The sequence below is a fragment of the Scyliorhinus torazame genome, chromosome 1, assembly GCF_047496885.1.
Source record: "Scyliorhinus torazame isolate Kashiwa2021f chromosome 1, sScyTor2.1, whole genome shotgun sequence".
Lineage (NCBI taxonomy): Eukaryota > Metazoa > Chordata > Chondrichthyes > Carcharhiniformes > Scyliorhinidae > Scyliorhinus > Scyliorhinus torazame.
The window spans coordinates 384,041,156-384,057,721 of record NC_092707.1 but is presented as its reverse complement, the minus strand read 5'-3'; the positions used below and the strand labels follow the sequence as shown (position 1 = coordinate 384,057,721).

Genomic DNA, 16,566 nt, shown 5'->3' with positions numbered 1-16,566 from the left:
GTCTGAGCAATTGTTCAGAGAACATGGGCAGTACATTCTTTATTTAATCTCTGTTCAGCCAACAGTAACCTGTGTAAATGAATATTCTTCACAACCTATTTTAGCATCGGTGGAACCATTACAGGCAAGTGTAGGTTTCTGCACCTCTGTGTAATACACAGTAAGGAATTTATTATTTTCACTCATTATCTTTTTCTTTTGGAGTGAAATATGTAAATGTGCAGAATGTACATGCAATAATGAATAATGTAGGTGCAGGCACCTTTGAAACCAGCTTTGTGAGGCAAGGGAAGGGATAAGAAAGGCACACCATATATCTTCTGTTATCAAGATTAGAAGGCTCAAACTGTTAGTTTTACTCTTTTTTGAGCCCCTAGGACAGTTAGCTGTAGAGCAGATGATACAAAATAGTGCAAAGGAACATAGGAAAACTGCAATTTCCTCACATTTACATAAACATTATTTTTACTTCCATATATATGGATGCCAAGGCTAAATATTTTACATTAGATCTTATGTAGTGCTTATGTAAGTTACATTGTATATGTTGTGTTGCCCTATTATGTATTTTCTTTTATTTCCTTTTCATATATTTAATGATCTGTTGAGCTGCTCGCAGAAAAATACTTTTCACTGTACCTCGGTACACGTAACAATAAACAAATCCAATCCAATAACAATGACACCCTGGTAGCTTCATGTGCAGCACTTGTGGCAGAACCTTCCCCTCAAGGATTGACTTTTTTAGCTTATCAGCAAAGGTGCATCATGCCTCATCTAAAATGGATTATTTGCCAAGTGTCCTTCATCTTGCGTGGATGGACAAATGCTGATGATGGAGGAAAAATCATGTAACTCACTGTATAATGAGTACATAAACTAAGGGAATGTAATTGCAGTAAACCGTACTACTGTCATCATATTTATTTATACTTGTGGTTTTGTGATTGGACAAATAATTGTATGGTAATCAAAATTCTTGGTACCTTGTCAGAACATACTGAGCGGATTCTGTTGTAATTTAGCTTACAGTTTGTTAAATAGGTCATTGGATATTTGAAGGTAATCTTCTGCTTTCCATTAACCTTGATGGATGACTGTAGATAATAACCTATTTTACCAAATACTATTTAATGGTTTGCAACAGTGCAAAGACTGATTTATTTGATCTACCAAAATAGTCGAAACTCAAAACTGTTTAAATTTTGGATTCTGTGAGCTGCATTTCGGTTGATCTTTCAGATATTTTTGTTAACCATTTTTTTCAGGTGTGAAGCGGTTGTCTATTGCAGAATTAAATGAACTTCTGGAGGAGATTGAGACTGCAATAAAGGACTACTCAGAGGAGCTGATTCAACAGCTAGCCTTGCGTGATGAGCTCGAGTTTGAAAAAGAGGTGAAAAACAGCTTCATCTCCATACTCATTGAGGTCCAAAATAAACAGAAGGAGCACAGGGAAACAATGAAGAAGAAAAAGAAACAAAAGAATGGAAGCCCGCAAAATGGAAAGCAGGAAAAAAGTCACATGCCAGGAACGGTGAGTCAGGGCTAGGTTACCGCAAGGGCAAAGTTCTCGGAATTATCTGTGATTAATGAGCATTTTTTAATTCAAATAAAATTAAATCAGCAAACTATTCTGCAGAATATGCAGTGATTTTTTTTTTTTCCTATTTATTTGTGGAAGAAAGGTTATTGAGGGACAAAATTAAAAATTGAGTGATTAATTGCATCCAGCACAGCCTTATTGTGGCATGTTGTAGACCAGCTTTCTCTCATGTAAGGACAGTCTTGAGGGAGGGAACAGGAGAGAAAACATTAATTTAAAACTTCATGGCTGGAGCACTGTTTGATCTATTGGCAGGGGAGATAGTGCTATCCTATTAGTTGACTGCAAGCTGTCAGAGATGTGCTTTCTTTATTCCCGCCAATAGAATAGTAATGAGATACAAATATAACTGCACGGTTTTGCTGTTGATTTATCTAATACACCATTTTAACTCTCATTTTAATGTTTGGACATGGATAATTTTTAGAATATCCAACTCCCACATTGAATCGTTGTGCTGTCAGATTCTATCTGCAGCCAGGCTGACAGCTAAGGAGATGAAAGTTTATTTACAGGACCCAAATCAAATGATCTCCTTTTATGTTCGTGAAATGAATTCCCAAATGTAGGTATCGAGAAGTGCATGACTGCTTCTAATAGATGTCGTTCAAAATTGTGTTGGGGCTCCCTGTGCACCAAATCCTCCCCATTCCCACTTTGTGTCAACAAAATTGCCTGTGCGTGAGCTTACTCACCCAAAGTTGTTTAAATCGCATCTGATATTCTGGCCATGGACCTTCCTCCATGTTGTCACACTGATTAGTGTTGGAAAGGCTACACGGGCCTTTTGTTATCAACATCAATGACAGATAACACAGAGAAACCAAGACTTGCATGCATTTTCTCCCACTGAGCAAACTCACTGGATTAACATGTCAAAGAAATTATCATTATATGATGGAGAAGCTAGAATGCTTCCTTGGAAGAAGAAAGGTAATTTCATAACTGTCCTTGTGCATGTGAACACTCCCAACATCAAAGAAAGGACTTCGCAAGTGAAAAAGCTTCGAAGTTGATCTGTAACTACAGCTGCATTGCTTACCAGGGAGATTTGTAGATTAGTGTTTTACAAACAGAATCTAATTATCTAAACTCTACATTTAATTATTTGAGATGCCTTCTTCTACCTGTCTGCTTTGACGTATCAAAATAATAATTTATCAAACACCGCATCCTTATATTTTAACTTACACCAATTCAGATAACAGATATGATTTGTAGGTCTTTTTTTCTCCAGTCTTTTTTCCAAATGCATTCTTAAAAATGTATTCTCTTTGTCTTGGAGTGCTGGCTATTTCATCTTTCAGCTTGTAGAGAACTGGCAAAATTCTTTCAACCACGTAAGTTTCAATGACAGCACTCCCGGGATTCAAATTTAAGACTTTAATTGAAGGTTTAAGCTTCAAACAGATTTTTCTTTGCTGTGGGATAGCTGTCATCCATTAATTTAAACAGACTGATGTCCTACAAAGTTAGAGCAGGAAATAACAACCTTGGAGCTGCCAAGTCCAATTCAGATAGCGTACTGTATTATTTGGTAATTTCATTTTGTGTTTATGTTATTTGTTTTTGTCTTTTTGGGATTCCCTAATACCCTACCCTGCCCGTCTAAAATGGATGGCAATGAGGGGCTGGTTTAGCACAGTGGGCTAAACAGCTGGCTTGTAATGTAGAACAAAACCAGCAGCGCGGGTTCAATTCCCGTACTAGCCTACCCGAACAGGCATTCCAGGAGATGGTCCAACGCCAATTTCTCAATCCTGCCAGTTCTCTGCACCTCCAAGAATTTTTTTAAAACCTCATGCAATCGTAATGCCATCGAAAGCTTGAATAATAAAGCAATGTTGATACTTCTGTTTAAGAGGTTAAACCAATTGGATATTAAGACCAACAGTTCCTTACTGAGTCTTTGTGGCTGTGCCTGGTTTTTCTGGGTTAGTGCAAGCATGCATGCCTAGCAGTACCTAGAGTTTTTTTAAAAAATGTCTTTGTGTACCACTAATCTCCCCAGCGATACAACACTATCACATCACTACTCCGCAAGTGCGTCCTGACCAAAATGTCTGCCAATGCAAAATGATAGCTTCCACAGTGCAACCAATTTCCATGAAGTCCGGCTGCACGTGACAGTTGGCTCACTCTTAAAACACAAGCTGCAATAGCAAAGCGGCTTCTTATGAAGGGATACATTAAAGTAATCACCTATGGAAAAGTTTTTAAAAAGTCAAATGTTAGTTGACAGAGTAGTGAATTTCTCTTAATTATGCCACAGAGAATCTGCTGTATGTTAAACTAATTTAATTAAATTTTAATGATGAGGAATATCAGTCTGCTTCATCTCAACTAGTTTTGCTGTCAGAAGCTCTATCATTTTCATATTCTTACAGATTCTTGTTTACAGCCCTGAAAATCTTCATGGACAGAATTTTGAAAGAACCTATTTTTAAATCCTTCAATTTATTTGATTTTTGGAATGAATAAAAATATTCAAATGACAATATATTTCTGTATTAATATTGAATTCATCAGATCATTTTTTTCCTGATAGTCAACGTATCATGTTATCATTACTGTTATATTCAAGTGAGGTTAATTAAACAACTCAAAAGTGATGTTGTTAGAAATTAGTTGTGATCCCTTATTTATCTATCTATCACTGACTATACAGATACCGCCGTTATTTCTCCACACAAATGATGTAAAGATTCTGATTTTAAAGATAAATTCTAGGTCAGGATGTATGACGTTTGCTGGAAGGATTTTAACTTAGACTTGATAATACAGTATGCATTTTTCAACATTGTAAAGGTGGATTTTAATGTGCGGCGATAGCTTTATGTTTAATGGTTGGTCTTCATCTTGTATCTTCCTGCTCTTGTCCCTGCTGTGTCCTGTTGGTTGCGAGCCTGTGATTTCATATGCTCTTTCTCTGTCCTTTTTCTGCTTTCTGCTGCTTCAGCGTTTCAGCATGGAGGGACTCTCAAATGTCATTCAGAATGGCTTTCGCCAGACATTTGGAAGCTCAGGTGGTGAAAAACAGGTGCATTATATGGTTTATATTTTTATTTCCCTTCCGGTCACCTTTTTTCATGTGGTTACTGCTCGCTTCATTTGTGATCATTTGCTGGGTTAATGCTGTGTAAATTTTATGTCCATAATTTCTCAGTTTATCCAACAATATTAAAATGCTTTTGTAGAGTTGGGGCTCACATTAACATGGAAAACAAAGCAGATCTTTGCTGTAAATTAACAGCCAGCAATAGTGATTATAAGACAGTCTCTTAATTAGCAAGTGTTTGTTATGCCACCCTGATGAATGCAGGCTCTTCCCTTGAACATAACAGCCATCAGAAAGAAACTTAGCTGTGTATAAGGGACTTGATTCAACCATTAATTATCCTGAAATAGATTTATCCGGGAAAACCTAATTCTTGACTTTATAACAAACCTAACATCTTTATTTAGAGCAGCATGTTTTATAATTCATGTCAAGTTTATTGAGGGAAACAAACAACAGCACAGGCTAGCTGAACCGCACACAAACATTGTTTGTCTGGTTGGTTGGCAGGCTATGAAATGGTGCCATCTAGTGGTAAAGAATGCTATATGTCATACACAATCTATTCTTTCAATAATTGGGGCGGGATTCTCCCGCAATTGGCAGGGCGGCCCGTACCGACGGCAAGAGCGGTGTGAACCACTCCGGCGTCGGGCTGCCAGAAGTTGCGGAATCCTCCGTACTTCCGGGGGCTAGGCCGGTGCTGGAGGGGTTGGTGCCACGCCAACCGGCGCCGAAGGTCTGGTGCGAGTTGGCGCATGTGCAGGACCGTCGTCGTGTTTCCTGCGCAGAACTGCCGGCGTGTCTCCTGTGCATGCGCAGGGGGTTTCTTCTCCGTGTCGGCCATGGCGGAGCCCTACAGAGGCCGGCGTGGAGGGAAAGTGTGCCCCCACGGCACAGGCCCACCCGCAGATCGGTGGGCCCCGATCGCGGGCCAGACCACCGTGCCCCCCCCCCCGAGGACTCCGCAAGCCACCCTCCAAGCCAGGTCCCGCCGGGATGGTCCCATGTTTATTTCACGCCGGCGGGACTGGCCGAAAACAGGTGGCCGCTCGGCCCATCGGGGCGCAGAGAATTGCCGGGGGTGCCACTGCCAACGGCCCCCGATCGACGCGGCGCGATTCACACCGCACCTCCGGCAATTCTCCGACCCGGCGGGGGGTTTGTCTGGTTGGTTGGCAGGCTGTGAAATAGTGCCATCTAGTGGTAAAGAATGTTATATGTCATACACAATCTGTTCTTTCGGTAATTGCAACTCATGGAGGTTTTCTTAGTCAAAAATAAGAAATATGTTACCATTATGCAATAGTAATCAAAGAAGTCACTGGACTGTTGATTATAGAAACATTGCGTGGGTTTCCTCCAGGTGCTCCGGTTTCCTCCCACAGTCCAAATATGTGCAGATTAGGTGGATTGGCCATGCTAAATTGCCCTTAGTGACCAAAATTGCCCTTAGTGTTGAGTGGGGTTACTGGGTTATGGGGATAGGGTGGAGGTGTTGACCTTGGGTAGGGTGCTCTTTCCAAGAGCCGGTGCAGACTCGGTGGGCCGAATGGCCTCCTTCTGCACTGTAAATTCTATGAAATCTATTGTACTTGCGGTAGGCCATTCGGCCTTTCGATCCTGCTCTGCCATTCAATTTGATCATGGATGATTTGTTTTTGTTCTGGTCTTCACTTTCCTTTCTGACTCCATAAATCTTGACTCTTTTGCCTATCAAAAATCTAAATAAATTCAATGACCCAGACTCCACAGTTATTTGGGGAAGAGAATTCCACATACAAATGACCCTTTTTGTGAAAAGTATTCTCCTCATATCAGTCTCAGAAAGGGGAGACTCTTATTCTTAAACTATCTTCTCTAATTCTAATCTCTCCGCCAAGAGGAAACATCCTTACCCTGCTAAGCATCTCAGGATCTTATATGTTTCAATAAGATCACCGCTCATTCTTCTAAACTCAATGGATATAGGCCAAACAGGTTCAATCAACGTTTCTTCATAGGATAAGCCCTTCATCCCAGGAATGAGTCAAGGATAAGCCCTTCATCCCAGGAATGAGTCAAGGATAAGCCCTTCATCTCAGGAATGAGTCATGGGTAAGCCCTTCATCCCAGGAATGAGTCAAGGATAAGCCCTTCATCTCAGGAATGAGTCATGGGTAAGCACTTCATCCCAGGAATGAGTCAAGGATAAGCCCTTCATCCCAGGAATGAGTCAAGGATAAGCCCTTCATCCCAGGAATGAGTCAAGGATAAGCCCTTCATCCCAGGAATGAGTCAAGTGAACCTTCTCTGTACTGCTTCTAAAGCAATTATATATATATATTTAAATATGGAGACCAAAACTGTACACCGTATTCAAGGTGTAGTCTCACCAATGCTCAGTACAGCTGCAATAAAACATCTTCCCTTCTAGTAAACGGCAACATTTAATTTGCCATTCAAAGTGTCATCGGCAAACTTACTAAGCCACCCCCACCCTTCCACTTCCTCATCCAAATCATTTATAAAAACCACAAAGACCAGAGGTCCCAGAACAGATCCTTGCGGGACACCACTGGTCACCAACCTCCAGGCGGAATACTTTCCATCCACTACCACTCGCTGTCTTCTTTCGGCCAGCCAATTCTGTATCCAGACAGCCAAATTTCCCTGTATCCCATGCCCCCTAACGTTCTGAATGAGCCTACAATGGGGAACCTTATCAATGCATTACTGAAATCCATATACACCACATCCACTGCCCAACCTTTATCAATGTGTCTCGTCACATCCTCAAAGAATTCAATGAGGCTTGTGAGGCATGACCTGCCCCTCACAAAGCCATGCTGACTATCTTTAATCAAACTATGTTTTTCTGAATAATCATAAATCCTATCTCTGATGGGTCTGTAATTCCAAGGGATTTCCCTATTCCCTTTCTTGAATAGGGGAACAACATTCGCCTCCCTCCAATCATCCGGTACTACTCCAGTGGAGAGTGAGGACGCAAAGATCATCGCCAACGGCGCAGCAATCTCCTCCCTCGCTTCCCATAGTAACCTTGGGTATATCCTGTCATGCCCAGGGGACTTATCTATCCTGATGCTTTTCAAAATTTCCAGAACATCCTCCTTCTTAATATCAACCTGTTCGAGTCTATTAACCTGGTTCACACTGTTCTCATGGGCAATAAGGTCCCTGAAGGTTGATGACAAGGTGCTGCAGGCTTTAAGGACATAGGCATCCTTTTGGACCAGTGGTGTTCTGTTTGGCATGACCAAAGATCTGAAATTGTGCGTGGAAGGCAAAGCATGAGTGTGCTCTAAGATCCAGGGGAAAGGAGTCTAGGAAGGTGAGATTGACAGCCTGGAGGTGGATTCTCGTTGAAGCTGTCTGAGTGGGAATGAATTTTTGGAGAGCATTTTTTCCTGCAGCCAACATCACAGTGAAGCAGTCTAGGAAAGGTGTATCCTGTCATGCCCAGGGGACTTATCTATCCTGATGCTTTTCAAAATTTCCAGAACATCCTCCTTCTTAATATCAACCTGTTCGAGTCTATTAACCTGGTTCACACTGTTCTCATGGGCAATAAGGTCCCTGAAGGTTGATGACAAGGTGCTGCAGGCTTTAAGGACATAGGCATCCTTTTGGACCAGTGGTGTTCTGTTTGGCATGACCAAAGATCTGAAATTGTGCGTGGAAGGCAAAGCATGAGTGTGCTCTAAGATCCAGGGGAAAGGAGTCTAGGAAGGTGAGATTGACAGCCTGGAGGTGGATTCTCGTTGAAGCTGTCTGAGTGGGAATGAATTTTTGGAGAGCATTTTTTCCTGCAGCCAACATCACAGTGAAGCAGTCTAGGAAAGGTGTTCTTCAAACATGGAGGTTGGAAATATTTGTGAAAATAACAGAGTTTCATTCAGACCGTTGACTCGCTGTGTGACAAATATCTGGTTGGGTTGTTTGAGGGGCAGCACTGTAGCATTGTGGATAGCACAATTGCGTCACAGCTCCAGGGTCCCAGGTTCGATCCCGGTTTGGGTCACTGTCTGTGCGGAGTCTGCATATCCTCCCCGTGAGTGTGTGGGTTTCCTCCGGGTCCTCCGGTTTCCTCCCATAGTCCAAAGATGTGCAAGTTAGGTGGATTGGCCATGATAAATTGCCCTTAGTGTCCAAAATTGCCCTTAATGTTGGGTGAGGTTACTGAGTTATTGGGATAGGGTGGAGGTGATGACCTTGGGTAGGGTGCTCTTTCCAAGAGCTGGTGCAGACTCGATGGGCCGAATGGCCTCCTTCTGCACTGTAAATTCTGTGATAAATCTCTTGCTGTACCTGCCTATTAATTTTAATGATTTATATGCCAGTATGCCTTGTACCTCACAGTGAGAAAGTAGTGGAGTAGTGGCATTGTCACTAGACTAGTATTCCAGAGACCCAGGGTAATCGTCCAAGGACCTGGGTTTGAATCCCACCAAGGCAGATGAATTCAATAAAAATCAGGAATTAAAAGTCTAATGACTACCATGAAACCATTGTTGATTGTAGTAAACAACCATCTGGTTCACTGACATCCTTTAGGGAAGGTAATCTGTCATCCTTACCTGGTCTGGCCTGCACTTGACTCAGATCCACAGCAATGTGGTTGATTCTTAAATGCCCTCGGGGTCGGGCAATAAATGCTGGCCCAGCCAGCGACGACCACATCCCATGAACAATTTTTTTTTAAAGTTCTGAAATCGCTCCATTATCTTAAAGTTACAAAGCCAATGCGCAGAGTGGATAGAGCAAACCCTTAATCCATCTCAGTACTTGCTCCAAAAACAAATTCAAATTGAAGCCAATTCATGGTCTCCACAAGAGAGACCTACAAGATCCAAGATGACAAGAAACAGAATTAGACCTCATCTTGGGCTTGATCGGACGCTTGATCTTAGCCAAAAGACCGAGAAGCAACAAAATCTCTCTCCATTTACATTATATACTGCTTTTCTACTGTTCCTGCCGAAGTGAATAAGTTCATATTTTCCCACATTACCCTCCGTCTGGTAAATTTTTGACCACTCACTTAACCTATCTGTGTCCCTTTTCAAATTCTTCCTCTACTCTGTGTTCTCTGCAAATTTAGCGACCAAACATTCGGTCTCTGCACAATTCCTGTGACCACCCATTTATCCCTCCTCTTTGCTTCCTGTTAGCTAACTAAGCCTTCATCCATGTTAATATGCTACCCTCTACACCATGTTCTCTTAGATTTCAGCTTTTTGAATTCCAGCATTGCTTCAGTAAATAATACATGAGAACCTTTCAAACCCATTGACCACCTCCATTCGAAGGCCAGGGCAACAGATGAACAGAGACATCATCACCGTCAACCATTCTCACCTGGCATCCATACCAGGATTGTTTGATATATTTTGGGAGCAGGAATTTAAGCACATGTTGCCCTTTCTTGGTTGAAAATGCTGAATCATTTGTACACCTTTGTATGTTAACCGAATTAGGACTTCAACACAAAAATCAAAGTTGATACTCTAGTGCAGTACTGAGGGAGTGCATGCAGTGTTGCAGGTGCCGTCTTTCAGATGAGATGTTAAACATCAGGTGGATGGAAAAGATCCCATGACACTATTTCAATGAACAGCAGGGTTCAGCACTGATTTGGCCTATATTTATTCCTCAATCAACATTGCAAAGACAGGATATTATCACTTTGCTGTTTGTGGGAGCTTGTTTGCTGCCACGTCACTTTCTGCCCCCAGCGTATAGAATTGAGTTTTTTATAACCAGTGGAATTACAGTATCAGCAGGAAGCACCTGGGCTTTGCTCAGCATCCTCAGGGCATTGTCAAAATCTAGAATTAGCTGTTTCAAAGGACTATGCTTATACTTTAGTGGTTTTGCCAAGGCAAGCACTGGAGGCCGCACAACGCCATCGCCAGGGCCACCGCGCAGGGGACGCCTTCATCGTGACATGTTTCACCAACTAGGGGGGGTTGCTGGCCAGGGGCACGGACACCACCATCTCAAACCCACACCCTCTCACCTCCCACACCACCAAACCACCCGCATGCACACCCTCTCCATGACGCATACCTGCGACGTGACGAGCCGGGGGCACTGGGTTGGCAATGACAGCGGGTCTGGTCCATGGGATGGAGGATGATGACTACCCGCTCTGCAATGATCTCCGTGCTCCACATCATATGACAATGTCTGACTCATGCTCACAGTAGCACCTTCCACTTGGTCATCCCTGCATGCGAGCTGGCCAGTCCATCACAGTCCCGTTGAATCCCTGGGGTGGGGGTTCTGGGGACGGTCAGGTCATGGGGGCAAGGAGATAGGATGGGAAGCACGGTCCACCCACAGGGCCTGCACTGGTCCCCCACTCCCCCTGGCCAGCACTGACCGGCCCACCCACACACCCATCATATAGAGCACAGAGACAGGGTTTAACGATGTTGAAAGGTGTTTATTGTGGAGGAATATATCCAGTCTGTGCCCTAGCCCCTATAACGCAACTGTGCCCTGCACCCGTGCCAACTTAACTGGTGTCTAACTTTCTGGCCTACAGGCCCTAACATTGCACCTAGGTGGTTCCCCAGACAGTATAGCAGGACTGGAGGCGGCCTGCTGTGACTCCTGCCCAGCGACATTGGCGCACATCTCCTGGGGCAACCCGGCCTGAATGGGCCCGGCCACTGCTCGGGCGTCCCAGGTGGCATGGTGCCGCCCCGTTTTGCCCGCTGCCCACCAAATGCACCAGGGACAGGAGGGGGGGCGCGGGGGGGAGACCGAGGTGCTGTGCTGTTCCGGCACTTCCCCTGTGGGAATCACCAGAACGGGCCCCAGCTCCTCCTCCTCCTCCTCCCTCGTGGTGCCCGATGGCCCCCGAGCTACTCCATGGGACGGGTGGGAGCGGAGCCATTCCTTGAGGCCCGCCCACCATTTAGCGCTGCCAGTCCTGGAGGCCTGCTCTTGTCTCGACCATGGCCGTGGAGCACAAGGAGTGGACCATCTCTGTCTGCAACTGTGCCACCACCCTGACGGTCTGTGCCACATTAGCCAGTGACTGGGACACCTCCCTCTGAGACTGGGACACCTCCCTCTGGGACTGGGCCACCCCGCCCAGTGTCTGCGCCATGCTGGCCAGCACCTGGGCAATGCCGCCGACGTTCTCCGCCATGGCCTGCTGTAACTGGGCCATGCTGAGGTGTGCCGCTGCAATGTCCAGGTGGCTCTGGCACATAGCTGCCTCTGAGAGGGTAGCCCTGTCCTGGGTCTCAGCCCCCGACAGCACAGAATGCCCCAGGCCTTGCACACTCTAACCCATATCCGACACCGTCGCCCCCATTGCCTCCACCTCGGACGCCACCCGTGCGGTATCGGCCTGGGTGACAAGCACCGGCACCACCCCCTGATCCTGCAAGCGGATGGACTCCTCCACCTGCGCCTGCAGGTGCTGGAAGTCGGCCGTCATCCCCTCTTGTAGTCCCTGGGTCCCTGGCTGCATCTCCACTGTGGCTGGGACTGGATGTTCGTGATGCCCGGGACTCGTCTGTGCGGCAGCTGGTTCCTGGGGCTGGCCTGCCCTCCGACATCTCGGCTGCTCCTACCTCCACCTACTGTACCGGATGCGATTTGTGGCATGCACCAGATAGTGTCCCACGAGCTTCTTCATTAATGTGCCCAACCGAGGTGATAGTCTCTGAGATGGTAGAGGGTGTTGGAGACAGCAGTGATGGAACGCAAAATATCCTCATCCAACCCGAACTCCGTAGTCTCTTGGGTCTCGGGCAGAGTGCTGGTGTTCAGGCTGTTCTACCCGTTGTACTCGGCCATCAGGGGGGCACCGGCTCTGGCACTGGCTGGGGCAGGGATCTCCGGATGAACCGGCCCCATCTCCTGCAGGACACAAGGCAAAATGTATAGTTAGATGGCAGGCGGGGGGATGAGTGTTCTGAGGGGGATGAGGGGATGTGGGGTGGTGAGAGAGTGTAAGGGATGTGGGGTGAGGGGGGGTTTGAGGGGGTGAGGGTGTGGGTCGAGGGGGGTGGGTAGGACATGTATCATGGCGATCTACAACTGAGCAGGATCTCATTTGCTCGTCCGCTGCCAACCTCTGCGTCAGCGAACTCCCTTTCCTCCAGGCCACCGACCGCGTCCAATGCCCTCTGCTCGGGCACGGTGAGGAGCCGCAGGTCTTCTCCTCTTGCCGGTTGTGCGCGGCCTTCTCCTGGGGGAGGGGGGACGTTCATTCCAACACATGCAGCCCAGGGGTTGAGTAGGTGATGGCATCAGCGGCCAGGGCACCTGTCCATTGCGGCTGGTATGGATGCTGGCATGTGGGGCAGGGTGAGGGGCCTGCTGTCTTCTGGGGGGGGGGGGGGGGAGAGAGCCGGGTCTGTTGGTGCCAGGGGCACAGCGCTGCCTACTCACCCTGGCTGCCCTGAGGAGGGCGTGGAGTTTCTACCTGCACTGGATGCCTGGCCGGACGACGTTGCCCACAGTGCTGACTGCATCTGCCACCTGCGTCCAGGCACGGCGAACGGAGGCGCCTGTTGGTTTTTGTCCCGGGCCGGAGTGCAGGATCATCCGCCTCTCCGTCACGGCGTCCAGGAGGATCTCCAGCTCAGCGTCCCTGAACCATGGCGCTGCTCTCCTTGCAGCTATCTTATTGACTGGGACGGTGTGTGGGGGATGGATTGTTTAAGTACGGTGGCACCCTATGGGTCTCATATGCGCCGGTGAATCCGGCGCCATTGCATTCCACGTGGCGATGGTGCTAGCCCATTTAGAGTTGCTGAATCGGTGCACCTGATGCGCCATTTTTGCTGTCATAAAATACCACCGTTTCTACGCCGGCGTCAGCACTTAGTCTCAAAATCAGAAATCCAGCCCCTAGTCTCAGAAATGGAGAATCCCGCTTCTTGTTTTTATGTGAAGTTAGGGAATGACAATACTCAGTGTGACTGGCTGAGCATAAAACATATCAAAACTTTGCAAAAAAAAATCATTTCTTTATAAATATTTGGGGATATGAAGTGATTGATAAATAGAAGATTTCTTTGAACAGGTGTGATTTGTGGTTTGATCAGGTATCCTTGGGAGAAAGTTACATCAGCATTGTGCATTAATGTGGCATTACGACGCCTTTGATTATTAATGAAAGTAATTTTCATTCTCATTTCACCAAAGAATGTTGTTGAAAAATGTTGAAGTTGTCTTCTCATTTTATAAAAGGAATTCTAAAGCCATTTGACAAGAAATGCGCCTCTATTTCCTGGTCATTGGCATAATAATATTTCCTATTAGTGTAGCAGCAAAATGTGAGAAAATAGCAATTATTGTCCTGGTCAGACCTGCTGTCATTTGGCACTGTTCATTAATCCAAAGATGGTCCTCCAATGTAAGCAAAAACACAAGCTGGTTTAATATCCATTAAACATTGCACCACATTTGCTTGATAATGGGACAATAAACTAAGGTTCCCTCTGTATGGCATCACTGTGATATGCAGTCAGGAGGGAGTTAGGCTGGGAGTCCTCAACATCGACTCTGGACCCCATGATGTTTCATAGCATCAGGGGTAGATAAACAGACACTTCTTCATGTCTTTGACTGATTATAAGCACATCAAATAGGTCACCTCTTAATCTTCTTTACTCAAAGGAATTCCAGCAACCTGCCATCATCATTTGCCCCTGCCCTGGTATAATTTGAACCCTCCCAAGGCCAGTATAGCTTCCCTATGATGGGGTGTTGAAAGTAGTACTCCAAATGTACTACCAAAGCTTTATATAATAATATTTGATATAAATTCAGTCTGGAAGGAGGTGGTCAACCATTTGATGGACACATGGATATAGATCTGTTGAGGCCATTTAGAGTCAAATTCTCTTGCAAAATCTGCGAAGTCGTGACTTGATATTTTCCAGATATTTTGTACCCCACAGCGAGTATCCTTTGATGTTCTTAAATACAAATGAAACCACCTTTTTGAAAATGCTATTCATTAGATTGACATACATAATGTAGGGGTTTACATAATTAACTATTGTTATCTCTGCGTACTCGTCCTGTCGGCTAGCAGCTTAAATAAATGACACAAGTGGCCATGTAAACATTTCAGTCATCCCATGAAGTCCCGTGCTCAGTTTCCCACGTGCTGATGTAAAAGTACAAGTATAGCAGAATCTAATATCTTTCAAATCTAATAGCTCTCAAAACAGATTTAGTTGCCAATGCACATTTTAGACCTGCATGCCATTAGTATGCAGCCTGCATCTTAAGTAAGACAGATAATGAGATGACAATTTATAGAGACAGTTGATTAGGAAGTGTTTTCTCCTTGCCATATTTTCATGATCAAATCCACTGGTGCAGATGGTTAGGTGGCATGACACAATGGTTAGCACTGCTGGCTCACAGCACCAGGGACCCGGGTTCGATTCCAACCTTGGGTGACTGGGTGGAGTTTGCACAATCTCCCGTGTCTGTGTGGGCTTTCTCCGGGTGCTCCGCTTTCCTCACATTGTCTAAAGATGTGCAGGTTAGGTGGATTGGCCGCACTAAAATTGCCTCCGTGTCCAAAGGTTAGGGGTCACTGGGATAGGGCAGGGAAATGGGCCTAGGTTAGGATGCTCTTTTCATGGTCGGTGCAGACTAAATCAGCCGAATGGCCTCCTTCTGCACTGCAGGCATTTTATGATATGATTTTATGATAATTGCCATTTAGTCACGGTAAAATTGTGATTTTCCAGCTCTGTTTGCGTACTCCGATGTTTCCAGCTAAACTTTCAGCATTTAGGAATTTGAGGGACAATTCCAGTTTTCAATGAGTAATAAACAGAGTCTTGCATACTGTATACTGCTACCAGTCCTCAAAATAAAACTGATGACACCTCGCTCTGTCATTATAACTCTTAAGTGTTTACAAATTCATCCATCCTCTTCTCACCGTTTGTTCAGTGTAGAGGTATACTTCCTCTGAGTATATTGTCTGTCTGTCATTGTGCTCTTCAAGTGCAATAACAACTATGATAGTTATTTACCTGCGTGTTTGGTGAGTTTTTAACATCAGATGTTAATTTGACATTTACCAGTGTCTGAGTAAAAAGCATGTAATGGTGTAATTGAATTTAGTATAATTGGACATTACTAGAAGCTATCCCTCAGCCTCTTTCCTCCTGCTGGCTTTAGCCTGCAACCAGTGGCGATGCGGGCAGACTTGATGGATAAATGCAACTTGTGTTAGCAGTTGTATACTAATGTTGTTCATGGCAGATCACTATCATCTATTTTACTCTTTTTATGACAGTATTTGACAACAGTCATCCCTTATGAGAAAAAGGCTGGCCCCCCATCTGTAGAAGATCTTCAAATCTTGACCAAAAGTGAGTATAGATGATTTTATAAAATCCAAATATATGAGGGAAGAATTTATTTTACCATTATTTCTAATAAATTATAATTATAAATTCAAGTAGGTGGCTGAACGTTTAACCTATATTTTGATGACTCTACATAGGTATGTAGAGGTGTATGGCTACAGATGGCATTCAGGTGGCCTTTATGATGGGTGTCACCAGTAGTTGGCACTGAAGATGGTGGGACCAATATATCAAAACACCGCTGACTGAAAACCCACTGTGCTTAAATTATCCATAAATATGTTTGTGAACTAGGTTCACCGCTCCCAAATATTGTTCCTTAAAATCTCAGGTAACCCACTCAGTGCAGTTGAATTAGTGGCCCATATAGCATTGGATGTATCTCTGGCACCATTGTGATATAGGAAGACAGTCCCATGAAATTGGTGCTTTTTATCCCCTGGAACATACGTGCAGTCGAGTTGCAAAATTTTTTGGCACTTCTTAATTAATAGGTTGGTGTAAGTTGCTCCGTCTTTGTGAGCATCATT

General features: G+C 44.9%; 1 protein-coding gene across 3 annotated transcripts in view; it reads left to right on the top strand.

Annotated features, from left to right (window-relative positions):
- The window catches only part of LOC140427026 (fasciculation and elongation protein zeta-2-like), a 208,672-nt gene that overhangs the window by 179,513 nt on the left and 12,593 nt on the right, over positions 1 to 16,566 (top strand). For 2 of the 3 annotated variants that reach the window (XM_072512452.1, XM_072512443.1), the window contains exons 5-7: positions 1,269 to 1,537; positions 4,566 to 4,646; positions 15,964 to 16,039. In XM_072512452.1, the coding sequence (XP_072368553.1) occupies positions 1,269 to 1,537; positions 4,566 to 4,646; positions 15,964 to 16,039 (426 nt within the window). The remainder of the gene's footprint in view (positions 1 to 1,268; positions 1,538 to 4,565; positions 4,647 to 15,963; positions 16,040 to 16,566) is intronic. The other variant, XM_072512461.1, reaches the window with a different exon arrangement.